The sequence below is a fragment of the Monopterus albus genome, unplaced genomic scaffold (assembly GCF_001952655.1).
Source record: "Monopterus albus unplaced genomic scaffold, M_albus_1.0 scaffold8.1, whole genome shotgun sequence".
Taxonomy (NCBI): domain Eukaryota; kingdom Metazoa; phylum Chordata; class Actinopteri; order Synbranchiformes; family Synbranchidae; genus Monopterus; species Monopterus albus.
Window position 1 is genome coordinate 2041412 of NW_018127888.1, and position 12888 is coordinate 2054299.

Consider the following 12888-nt stretch of genomic DNA (forward strand, 5'->3'; position numbering starts at 1 on the left):
AAAGAAATTCATTTTCTAAAACCTAACTATATTAGATTACTTTATTTGCATTATTATTTTAAAGTTATTATTTAAATACCCACAATAGAAACCATTCCTTAGCATACTTTGTTCCTCATGTTCTGTTTCCTAACACTAAAATTATGTGGTAAATAAAAAAATAATTGTTGCTGTCCGACTTTCTAAAAAATATACTACATATCCCATGACCACCTGGCTGCGCAAGTGAAATGTCAGGTCGCCCTGATGACGCACAAACGAACATGGCGGCGCTTGGAACAGCAAGGTGCTTATTTTGGAGCTGCTCTCGGGCGAGAAATGTTCAGAGGAGCAAGCAAATTTTGGTCAGATGTGGCGTCGAGACATTTTGTAGTGGATCACAAGATAACGGTATGTTATAATGCACTGAATATTACTGTAGTCTTATCATAGCCTAACTATAAACACTGACCTTGTAACTTTTTTCGTTAGCATCCATACTGGCCGTGTGGATGTCAAGCTCGTTTAACAAATCCAGCCGTATTGCCGAATGTATTTCAGAAATCTTTAGAGTCTTCCTCTGAATTAGGCAATGATGTATTGGCAATGTTATAATAATTTCCCAAAATATTGGTTCAAAACGCTTCTACAATATACAGCGTTATCTTTAAATCTGCTTTTATTACGATTTTTGTTAATTAAGAAGAAGGCTATAGTTCATTATGGCAATACTTAAGAGTTTGGTCTGTGATATTTTTAATACAAGTTAGAACAGCAGATGTCTGTTGTCAAGCCAAGTCATCCAGTCTCGCCCACACCCTGTAGCTTTAACAGCAAAAATACTGCGAGTTTTAAATTGGCTTACAGTCATGGTAGTGTAATCTGTACAAACCATTAACGAGTGTAATTTCTCCACAGCCCCATCAGCCAATGCGAAGCCCCGTTTCACAGATCCAGCTGTGCAGGACATCCTCACCAGCATAACAGGGCTGGACTTGCAGAAAGTGTACAGACCTATTAAACAGGAGCTGAAACCCGCCAAGTATAAACTCATGACTGAAGAACAGCTGGAGCAGGTGCCATTTATATTTTTATATTTCTATATTTTTGTCCTCCCCAGCTACATGCATGAGAGGGTCAGAATATTAGGAACACTGAAATGTTTTGAGCTTCATTAATACAGATGTTAAGGTGCAAGTGTTGCATTGAATTGCATACCATTGTACAGGTGTACCTAATAAAGTGGTGAGTGTATATTCTTTGTTCTCCATACACCAGTGACCTTGGATTTTATGTAAATAAGCCTAACAGAATGTAAGTCAGTATACTGTATCTGGTTGTTCTTTACATAATCACACTAGTGCTAGAAAAGGGGACAGAAGAGGAGTAAAATACAAGTGTTCTGCAGCTAGTCATACATTGGTGTCATTGAAGTTTTAATTGGATTGTGATTGAATCGAATCGTAAACACCATATTGTGCACCAAATTGTGTAACACCTGTTTCATCTAATCCCTTGTGTGTTCTCAGGCTGTCCAGATAGCTTCAGAGCACGCTAAGAAGCTGCTGCAGATGCCCCCTGTCCTGCCGGAGAGGAAACCAATCAATGATGTGTTGTCTGAGGATAAAATCTTGGATGGCATGGACACAGCCAAATACGTCTTCACAGACATCACCTACGACATCCCACACAGGGTAGGCACAGGTGTTGTGTACAGTTTTGTTTTTGTTTATAATTCAAATCACTTTGTGGCTTGTTTTTAGGTTTTTATGTAACCTATATAGTAAATGTGTAAAAGTCTCAAATTTAACTTGATGAAATGCAGCTGTGTACTTTGGTAAGGGATACAGACATTTAATATTGCTAACATCTGTCCCTTGCCTGTATACTGTATTCTTTCTGTTCTCAGGAGAGATTTATTGTTGTACGGGAGCCCAGTGGGACCCTTAGAAAAGCAACCTGGGAGGAGAGAGATAGGCTCATTCAGGTCTACTTCCCCAAGGAAGGACGCAAAATCAAACCGCCTCTCCTATTCAAGGAGGAGAACCTGAAGGTATTTGATGTCACTTACTTTTCTATGATGGCATAGTCAGATGGAGTAAAGCATCAACACTTGTGAATATACTTTTGCATTATGAATAACTAGGGCCTGATAGATTCATGGAACTAATGAAACTTGGTGATCTGTAAATTACTGAAACAGTCAGTATTTCAACCCCAGCTCTCTGTTATTGGCGTCATTTATTGATAACCCTGTAAACTTATTGGGGTTTCTATATTGTTTTTGTATCTAATGAATGCAACAAGCCATAAATATCAAACTTTTTCCTATACACCAGTCAGTCATGACCTTATGAATACTCTGTACACAGGAGTCAGTGTGGCAGTCGGGTGGCACTCATCACTCTGCAGCTCACTGTGCATCTTCTGTGAATCTGTTTGCTTCCACAGTTCTACTGTAAGGAAGCAAACATGTTGTAGGCTACTAGGAGGATACATTGCCTGAATGTTGACCATTCAATGAAAAACCTAGGTAAAAGCAATGAAAACTGTGGTTGCGAGGACAAGTTGGAGAGAATTTTTTAGACAAATTCCACAGCGATATCACCACTGTAGCCGCTCAATGTTTCTCTTCATAGAGACTAGTGTACAGTATTTCTCATTTTCTCTTCCATTTTAAGTTTTAAACAAAATGGAAACGTTTGAAAATGATGAATGAAATTTAAAAGCTTAATCTATAATAGGCCAACCTCATCATCGCTGAGCCTTGTGTGTCCATGGCCCTGGCACCGGTTCACTGTTTGTCCTTCCTTAGACACTGTTGACAGGTACTAACTGCTACAGACAGGAACCCAACAAGACCTGCAGTGTGGGAGATGCGCTCACTCAGTCGTCTAGTGATCACTTCAGCTGTCAGTTGTCATAATGTTATGGCTGATAGGTGTATTTAAAGGTACTCTACCTAATTTATGCTTAGCCATTAGAGAGTGAGACTCAAAACATACAACAGAAACCATTCCTTAGCACACTTTGTTCCTCACGTTCTGTTTCCTAACACTATGACATGAACTACAGGTGCCTGGTTGCGACAAAATGTATAAAATGCAGCCTCACCATTGCATCCAAATTCCATATTGCAGACTAATTTTATACAGGGTATAATTTATTCTAATTGCCATAGTAAGCTGTTTTTGCAAGTAGTACACAATTCATACACTTGATGCTTCTCCAAATAATAGGATATACAGATAATAAGAAGTGCACCAACAGTTGTCAAACCAATGAATTGTTTTCAGAAGATTTAAATGCTTCTGCTGTTGTTTTAGACCTTTAAGGATCTTTAACTGTCATTTGTAGTTTATATTACAGCTACCAGGACCCTGAAACTGATGCAGTTAAATGAAGCCTACATTAGTTTCATTATTTACATTTGTGCTTTTTCTTACTGTGACATCATCTTTAAAAACTCAAGGACATGTTAAGTGAGTCTGTACACCCCCACACAGTCCAGTCTAATCACGCAGAGTAACCCATGGCCCATTTATACTGTTTCTTAGACGCTGTTTTCTCAGGACCGGTATGAGGATATGCTGGAACTGTGTCTGGTCCAATTTCAACCGGATTCTTCAGAATACATCAGGGTAAGATTACACTGAGCTGCTTGTTATTTTGACCTGATCACCAACAGCACTGTTCTGTAGAATGTACAGAGCCCACTGAACCATGACATTTCTCCAGTTTTTTTAGTTTTCTCTTGACAACTTGACATGGAGTGTGAAATGGAAGGAGAGTGTAGATTGAAAGTTTCTGAATTTGATGTGAAAAGCATTCTGCTTAGTGTCTACATTATGTGCCTTTTGTTTAGATACATGCAAGAACCTATGAAGATGTGGACAAACACGGTAAATATGAGCTGCTGCGCTTCACCAGACACTTTGGGGGCATGGCCTGGTACCTGGTCAATGCTCGCAGGATAGACGGCCTCATAGTGGACATGCTGAAGAGAGAACTGTGAGTTTGTGTGTGTGATTATTGCATGTATGAGAGAATGTTTCTGTAATTGATATTCAGGCCTGAATATCTGACTTGAACATCTTTTTTGGTACTTTTAACCCAAGTTTAAATTGAGCTAGTTCACGCCACTGTTATTGTAATTGCTGTCAGAGAGCTTAAGGCCTCAGTGTTGGTGTGTGTTTCCAGGCTCCAGGATGCTGTGAACCTAGTGTCTCTGTTCCACATGGTTCACCCCGACAGTGAGTCAGCCCAGGAAGCTGCCAGCCAGCAGGCTACTGGCACCGACCTGCTTAAGGTAGAGAACAACTCGAGTCTGAATAGAAATGTCTGCTGACTCCCTGCTCTTCTTCAGCATTTTTATTTACTTAGCTGTGTTCATATAAAACTATTGCTATTCAATCCTAAAATCATTCAGATTGTCTAAGGTTTTGGGGTGACTCAGGAGTCACTGTAGCTTTCAGAAGGTCAAGTCTGTCTCATCTAAGGTTTCCTGTCTGAGAGGTTTGGGTTTTTCTCCAGCGTGGGAACTGTGGGGTCAGGCCTAGGACACATCAGGTCTTATTAACACTCACAGCCCCTTGGCCTTGAAGCAGTGGGGAGGGACACTGAGAATGACAGCCATTTAATGTGAAAAGAGACGTGGGTGTGTGTTTGTCTGCTTCAGCCACTGTCACGCAGGGCCTCTCATTTTGTCATGGTTGATTATGGACTGCTGACTAGGCTGTGTTTTATTAGTCTGCCATGAATGCAGTTAATACTGTGGTTGTATTTTATTTTTTTTTAGGTTTTATGAACACAGCCACGGCTTCAAATAAATTGGGGTAACATTTTTCTCCTTCACTGTTTTGCTGACCTTTGACCCTTGTCCCTGCAGATCTATGCCCAGAAGGAGTCCCAGAGGTCAGGCTACATTGAGCTGGCCCTGCAGGCGTATGAAGAAAAGTCTGCAAAAAGCTCGGCTGCTTAATCGGCCCACTCTGATATAGATATATACAGTTACATGCACACAAAAAAAGAGCAGTGACAACAAACAGGACAGACTGAAAATTGTCTTTGTGTATCACATGTGGAACTCGAGGTCAGACCCAATGTGTCAAAAGTCAAATGATGTAAATAAAAATCTAAATACTTGTATGTTGTAGTAAAATACAGAGGCCTGGATAATAGTTAATTTGAGCTTATTTATTTTTCACATCCGGCTGTACAGTGCCATATGTTCTTTGTGTCCCCTGCACCCTCAAAAAACATCTTAAAAACACGTGCAAGCTACAGTACCTACAGTGGGTACGGAAAGTATTCAGACCCCCTTAAATTTTTCACTCTTTGTTATATTGCAGCCATATTCTACAATCATTAAAAAAAATTTCTTCTGATCATCCCTGAGATGGTTCTACACCTTCATTTGAGTCCAGCTGTGTTTGATTATACTGATTGGACGTGATTAGGAAAGCCACACACCTGTCTATATAAGACCCTTCAGCTCACAGTGCATGTCAGAGCAAATGAGAATCATGAGGTCAAAGGAACTGCCTGAAGAGCTCAGAGACAGAATTGTGGCAAGGCACAGATCTGGCCAAGGTTACAAAAAAAAATTTCTGCTGCACTTAAGGTTCCTAAGAGCACAGTGGCCTCTATAATCCTTAAATGGAAGACGTTTGGGACGACCAGAACCCTTCCTAGAGCTGGCCGTCCGGCCAAACTGAGCTATCGGGGGAGAAGAGCCTTGGTGAGAGAGGTACAGAAGAACCCAAAGATGACTGTGGCTGAGCTCCAGAGATGCAGTCGGGAGATGGGAGAAAGTTGTAGAAAGTCAACCATCACTGCAGCCCTCCACCAGTCAGGGCTTTATGGCAGAGGGTCCCGACGGAAGCCTGTCCTCAGTGCAAGACACATGAAAGCCCGCATGGAGTTTGCTAAAAAACACCTGAAGGACTCCAAGATGGTGAGAAATAAGATTCTCTGGTCTGATGAGACCAAGATAGAACTTTTTGGCCTTAATTCTAAGTGGTATGTGTGGAGAAAACCAGGCACTGCTCATCACCTGTCCAATACAGTCCCAACAGTGAAGCATGGTGGTGGCAGCATCATGCTATGGGGGTGTTTTTCAGCTGCAGGGACAGGACGACTGGTTGCAATCGAGGGAAGGATGAATGCGGCCAAGTACAGGGCTATCCTGGACGAAAACCTTCTCCAGAGTGCTCAGGACCTCAGACTGGGCCGAAGGTTCACCTTCCAACAAGACAATGGCCCTAAGCACACAGCTAAAATAACGAAGGAGTGGCTTCACAACAACTCTGTGACTGTTCTTGAATGGCCCAGCCAGAGCCCTGACTTAAACCCCATTGAGCATCTCTGGAGAGACCTGAAAATGGCTGTCCACCAACGTTTACCATCCAACCTGACAGCACTGGAGAGGATCTGCAAGGAGGAATGGCAGAGGATCCCCAAATGCAGGTGTGAAAACCTTGTTGCATCATTCCCAAAAAGACTCATGGCTGTATTAGCTCAAAAGGGTGCTTCTACTAAATACTGAGCAAAGGGTCTGAATACTTATGACCATGTGATATTTCAGTTTTTCTTTTTTAATAAATCTGCAAAAATGTCAAAAATTCTGTGTTTTTCTGTCAATATGGGGTGCTGTGTGTACATTAATGAGGAAAAAATGAACTTAAAGGATTTTAGCATATGGCTGCAATATAACAAAGAGTGAAAAATTTAAGGGGGTCTGAATACTTTCTGTACCCACTGTATAACAAACACATTTTAGGTTTCATATTGATTTATTTGTTAAACTAATATCAGCAGTAGACTGTGTACTGATACAGGCTTTGAAGTAAACACACACCAAAACTATTAAGGATGTTAACCAATACAGACCTGGAATCCAACTAGATAGGGGATCTGTCCATTTATGAACATTTACTCTAACATAAAAATCATGGCCAGTGGATATACAGCCCCATTTCATATAGAAATTCAGTAATACTGCGGTATTTTGCTAAAATACTTTTGCTAGAGAAAAACTGATCAATTTCACTTCAAGAGGAAAACGATATTGTAAAAATTCATCAATGTCTCTGACTACACCCTGATGAACAGTGGTGTGATATGAGGTGTGAGGAACTTAAAACTCATTTTACACTTTCTTTCAAACTACCACTGACACAACTGGTTAATCCTCCAGATAAAATTTAAATAAAACCCATAAATATGGCCATGTTATGTCAAAATAAATCTGTCTTGTTGGGGGTATTAAATGAGTTCGGTCCTGCAGTAGCACTAATCTTGTGGACATTAGATAAGCTACATCCTATTATAGTATCTCAGCCTGCAGCCAATAAAGTTAATTGCTTGTTAATTTAGCCTAAAGCCATTTTAATTTGCTGACAGCTTATCGCTGTTCTGGAAAGCCACCCTCAAATTTTTTGATGACTTAAAAATGGAAAAGTTTGTTTTGTGAAAGGTTATTCTTTCTATTCACAGAGGAACTCCTCATCCCGTTTGACATCTGTGGTGTCAGTAGTTTCCATATCCTTATTGTCCTACCGGTGAACAATATTTGAGAGTGGAAGAGAAGAGATGTGGTTATAATTTTGTATTAAGGACAACCAAATATTTATCACAATATTTTGGAATTTTTTGCGATAAAAATCTGTGTTTACCTCCTCATCTACCTCTGCCTCAAAGTCCTCAGCATCTTCAGGACCTGCCTCCTCCTCCTTCGCTACATTCCCGAGTGCTGTGGACTGTTTTTCTTGCTCATTGTATCTTTAAGTGGGTGTAGCAGTGGATCACAGGTTAAATCTTGAAAAGTTTGGACAGGGACTGATGCACCCAGCAGCCCTGAATTGTTTTCAAAAAGGATGAGCTCCTCCTTTGTTGTGGGTGATGGTAGTGTTTGTGATGCTGTATCTGTGATAAGTGTTGCTTCTGAAAAGGTTCATCCCTAAATCCACATCATACAGGTTGTAACCGATACTTTTACATCAGTATTAAGTGCCAGACTAGTGCTAACTGGGACATCCTCTTATTGTTGTGATTGCTTCTTTTGTCTCAGTAAGATGTTTCAGAACCAGAGGCCACAGATATGGGATCAGCTGCTGGAGACAGTTCCTGAACATCCCCAAATGAAGATCTTCCACAGGACTGGATTGTGCTATCTCTGGCTCTTTGGCAGGAATCTTATTAATGGACTCGTCCAAAGTAACTTTCTCTACAGCGACTGAAGGCTCCTCTAATGATTTTTCTAATACAGTTCCTCTGAATTCTACTGATGAGTGGATATTCTGCAGCAGGCCTGACCTTGATATGAGTCTCCTTCAGGTACTGCTCAGCTAGCAGGGCTCGCTGAAAGCCAGGGAGCAGGTTGCTGTACTGGGTGGGGTCAGCCACAGCATCTCCTGCCCTCTGGTTGATGTTTGGCAGACTCTCCAAAGCTTCACCACCCTATGAGAAAAGAACTGTGTACTGGTGAGGTATAATGTAAATATAAACAAACATTTAGATATTCCCATTATCAGGGATATCATCATTTATTCACTGATTATGATTTCGATGTTGTAAAACTTTTGTCCTCTGAGAAACAGTTGGGCCTAAACAGTCTTAAACATATTTCTACATATTCAAATGCACTTACTAATGCACAGTAAAAAGTTGTAGGCTACTAGGAGGATACATTGCCTGAATTTCCTTACCACAAAAAGGCTGCTGTGCACCATTTTAGCAGACTCCATGTGTTATTTTGTTGATTTGCTGCAACCTAATGTGGCTTCAGATGGGCACAAGCAGCATGTGCAGAATTTAAACAAAACAAACCTGCAATGTGCTGTTAGAGTTTTACAGTACACATCTATTATTTCTGTCTTTCTTGTCACTTTCTGTTGTTACTTCCTGTTGACCAGATGCTGGAGGAGGTCCCTGAGGTGGTGAAGACAGGAAGTTGGGTGGGAGACTGCTTCATCTACACCAGCTCTGTTAACAGACTTAACTATTATGTTGGAGGGGAAATCATCACCATTGCTCACATGGACAGGTAAATGCATTAATCAATGGAAACTTGCCAAAGATGTACCAGCAAACCCATCTTGGTTTATTTATAAAGTAGCAGCAGCACAGAGTAATCAGCATTATTGCCATGTCCCTGGCATGCAGTGAAAATCCACTGTCTTTGAATCTCCTTGGTGTGTCAAGCCAGCCACCTTTCTCATTCTATTCTTTTACATCTATTATATTAGAAATACTAAATATTCCCAAAGTGCCGTATATTTCTCTGGTGTAGGACTATATACTGTATCTGCTGGGTCATATCCCCAAGGATATCCATGTCTACTTTGGAGACAAGGAGCTGAATATCATCAGCTACTCCCTGTTGCTTTCTGTGCTGGAATACCAGACAGCTGTCATGAGCAGGGTCTTCTGCACAGCTGACAAAGTTCTGCCCACAGTCCCCTAGGAGCAGAGGACCAGGGTAGCCCAGTTCTAGGAGAAACAGGTATGTTTGTCCTCCTGCTTGGTGCTTTTCTTTCAGCTTGAACTATAAAATCAGAATTTGGACGAATGAGTAATTTACAGAACATCTGGCAGCCAAATTGAATAAAACCTGGGGGCAGAATTCTTGTGTTTGTTTTACAGTGTTTTTATCCAAGGAATGCTTTTGCCTTTCATGAAGTCTCACTACTGCACTGTTTCACATTCACAGAGTTTCATTTATTTTTACTTAGATGTTGTCTACTCTTCATAGTTGGTCTCATTGGTAATCTCACAGTGTGTGGAATAACAATGTTTGTATTTTGTATTTGTTTATATTGTGTCGGGCTTCAGACAACAGACACTAGCTGTGTCCACTGACCCAGAACAGAAGTTTGAACTTGCTCTGCAGCTGGGAGAGTTCAGGATGACCTGCCAACTGGCTCTGGGGACAGAGGTCAGCACCCATGAGCATACACACAGAAACAAGAGTTTGTAGCCATCTCAGCCATTTTGTGAGGCTGTACCTTAAAGCTACAGTATTTAACTTAAGGTAGTGTTAGCATGATACTCTAAATGAGTCCACTCTACTCCACCCAGCACTCCCTCTCTCTATTCTACTACGATCTGCTACACTCTGCCCAGTTTTAGGGAAGCCAAGGGAGCTTTACATAGCACAAGGACTGCCATGTTTGTCTTGTATCAGTAACTGTCTTGTACAGTATACAGGATAGTGTATGTATGACAGAGTGAGTCATAACCCTGGCCTCCCATACCTAGTAACTGCTTCACAGTGGATTGTTGAGGTTCATTCTTTTCTGTCCTATGATAATCCTCTCTCCTGTCTCTTTGGCACTTTCTCATGTGGGGCTCCAGTTAGAGCAGAAATGGAAGCAGCTGGCTGAGCTGGCTACTACAGAGTGCCAGTTTAGCAGGCCCAGGAGTGTCTGCACCATGCTCAGGATTATGGTTACTGCTGCTGGCTACTGCCTCAGGCATCGCTGGTGTGGTGGACAGACTGGCTGAGAAGGCAGAGGGACAGCAAGACCAACATGGCATTCTTTACCTAGTTTATGCAGGGGATGTGAGTAGAAGGAGAGGAGTGGGAGGAGGAAGGGACATGTGTACTTTTTCTACTATTTAGTTTCATCATTTTTTGTGTTTGCAGAGACTGGACAAATATCTGGGCCCTTATCTAATTCAGATTGTTTGCCAGAGGCTGCATTCCTGGAAAGAACATGTCTGCCCAGCCATGCGCCAACGTAAGGTCGGAGTGGGCTCAACCAGTGCTTGCATGCTCCCCGTAAGCAGGACCAGGTGGGGGCATCCACAGACACGGGGCCTCGCCAGACATGGGCTCACTCAGGATGTTTGCAGCCTAGGAGAGAACTTAGTCCCTGGCGCGCTAGTGTTGACATACAGCCCTGGACAAAAGAAGGGCTTGTCCCCACGGTACCGAGCCAGCAGGCGGAGCGGAGTGCCACGGCGATGGCTAGAGATGCGCTTCAAACATCTCTTCGGATAACGGATGGGTGGCGTTACGGTGGATTTGTCCAGTCTTTATATATAGTCAGCGGTCTGACCGACCTGTCAGCTTCGGCTTGACGTCTGGCCGCAGAGGCTATTGAGAGACAGAGAATGAAAAAAGAAACAACCTCTGCAGTTCCTGTTCTGAGCAACAATACTCTAAATAGGCTAAACTGGGATTATATCTTTAAAACAATTATAGTCTGTATAAGATGTTAAGGCATTTTAATGCCAAACCAACTCTTTTGGAGAACGTACCTGCTCCAGAATAACTGGACGAGTCATTTAAGTCTTTTCACTTCAACGAAACATTAAAGTGTTCTCGTTTATCTATTTTAATGTTAAGGATCTCCCATAAAAACTTTCTCATATTGTGTAGACTAAATGTGCCGGTGCTGGTTTCACTCACACTGTTGCATAAAAACATGTGCAGCTTTTGCATTGTGGTTGTGAATATGGTTTCTGCATGATTTGTATGGAGTTTAAGGATATAGGTTAGTGTATGCGTTCACTGACAATATATATAGAAAACAACAAACAAAGTTAGCCAGTGTTTTTGTTTCTCTACCATGTTTCCACGTAAACAAATCCAGCGACAATAAAAACAAAATGACTTCCGGTATTGATTTTCTCAATAAAACAAAAAAAAAGATTATTCATTCAATTTATTTAAGTCTAACGTCTACCCACTTTTTATGTTGCTACCCACACACACTTCCATGTTATAATCTCTGAAAGCTATTTAATGTGACCACTATCAATTTGAATTTTTCTATTTACAAAATAAAATTGGCTATTTCCGGTTTGTATCTTCCTATTATTTTGCGACTTTACGCGTCTTGTTCTAGCGAAGTGGATCCTGACACGCTTCCTGGTGCAGCTCAGGATCCTGCAGAGAAGCAAGACACATTGCACCTGCGAGCGTGCATGTGCACCACTACGCTGCAGACAGTGCAGACTTCAATTGATCAACCTCAAGTTCACATTTAAGTCTTCAGTCTACTAGAGCAAATGCAAAAATATGACAACTATAACAATAACTTTACTTGTCTCAGCCTTTTTCTTTACATGCTTTTCTAGAAATAGTCCAAACTTTTCATAAAACCTCAATAACTGTCTACTAGCAAGTTGTCTGAGAACCCTACAGTGAAAAAAGTTCACATAACTGCTTTCAGAGCAAAAGTCCATTCACACAACATTTAAATACATTTGTAAAATATATAATGTATAATTTAATTATACAGTATTATGCACATATTCTGGATATGGGTGTGTGTAATTTGTAAAATGAATGGAACTTTAATGGACTATGGAAACAAACTGAGAAATTCTGGATCTTTATACTGAAAAAACATTATTGCAGTTCTTAATAAAAGACAATAAAATAATAAAGAACAGTGGTGTTAAAATCAGTTTATTATAGGTTTCTCAAGTGCATTAAAAGAACAGTGGTATTAATCAATACAAGTCTCCACTGTTACATTATAAACAGACGACATGCAACACACGACAGACAAGTTTGTGCGAGTTTGTTTCCATGTTATTGGACTTTCTTAAATACTTGATGGCAGACTTTGTCGAGTGCAGTGATTTCCTGAAAGAGAAGTTACAAACCTTTAAACTGTGAGTCCAACATGATGCAACAAATCTGTCTTTTAGTTGCATAAACAGGTTGTGTTAGAGCTATAAACTTTAGATAAACTTTAGATTGTGCTTCACTGTCTTTTTGTTATCTTATGAAGATATGGGAAATCAATGTGATTTAATAAAGGGTTGTAAATTATTTCATTAAACAATTGAGGAAAGGATGTGTTTTTTCTTTTGATGTTTTCTTCTGGCGTTTACTTCTTTGTTCAATGTGGCAGACAAGAGAGAATTTGCAGGTACTATGTAAACAGGAAT

The 12888-nt window shown here is 40.8% G+C and overlaps 1 protein-coding gene and 1 long non-coding RNA gene across 5 annotated transcripts in view; both read left to right on the forward strand.

Moving 5' to 3' along the window:
- The first annotated feature begins 237 nt into the window (after positions 1-237).
- mrps22 (mitochondrial ribosomal protein S22) lies at positions 238-5159 on the forward strand. The gene is made up of 8 exons (XM_020586669.1): positions 238-390; positions 898-1055; positions 1509-1673; positions 1889-2032; positions 3537-3620; positions 3845-3990; positions 4180-4288; positions 4868-5159. Exons 1-8 carry the CDS (start codon positions 264-266, stop codon positions 4958-4960), a joined length of 1026 nt encoding a protein of 341 aa, XP_020442325.1. The 5' UTR covers positions 238-263; the 3' UTR covers positions 4961-5159.
- A 1559-nt stretch (positions 5160-6718) lies between these two features.
- The window catches only part of LOC109951984 (uncharacterized), a 17847-nt gene continuing 11677 nt past the window's right edge, over positions 6719-12888 (forward strand). Inside the window, exons 1-5 of one of the 4 annotated variants that reach the window (XR_002273687.1) lie at positions 6719-9025; positions 9272-9484; positions 9814-9916; positions 10336-10543; positions 10628-12794. This is a non-coding gene — a long non-coding RNA (uncharacterized LOC109951984). Of the gene's footprint in view, positions 9026-9271; positions 9485-9813; positions 9917-10335; positions 10544-10627; positions 12795-12888 lie in introns of those variants that run through there. The other 3 variants (XR_002273688.1, XR_002273689.1, XR_002273686.1) reach the window with 3 other exon arrangements.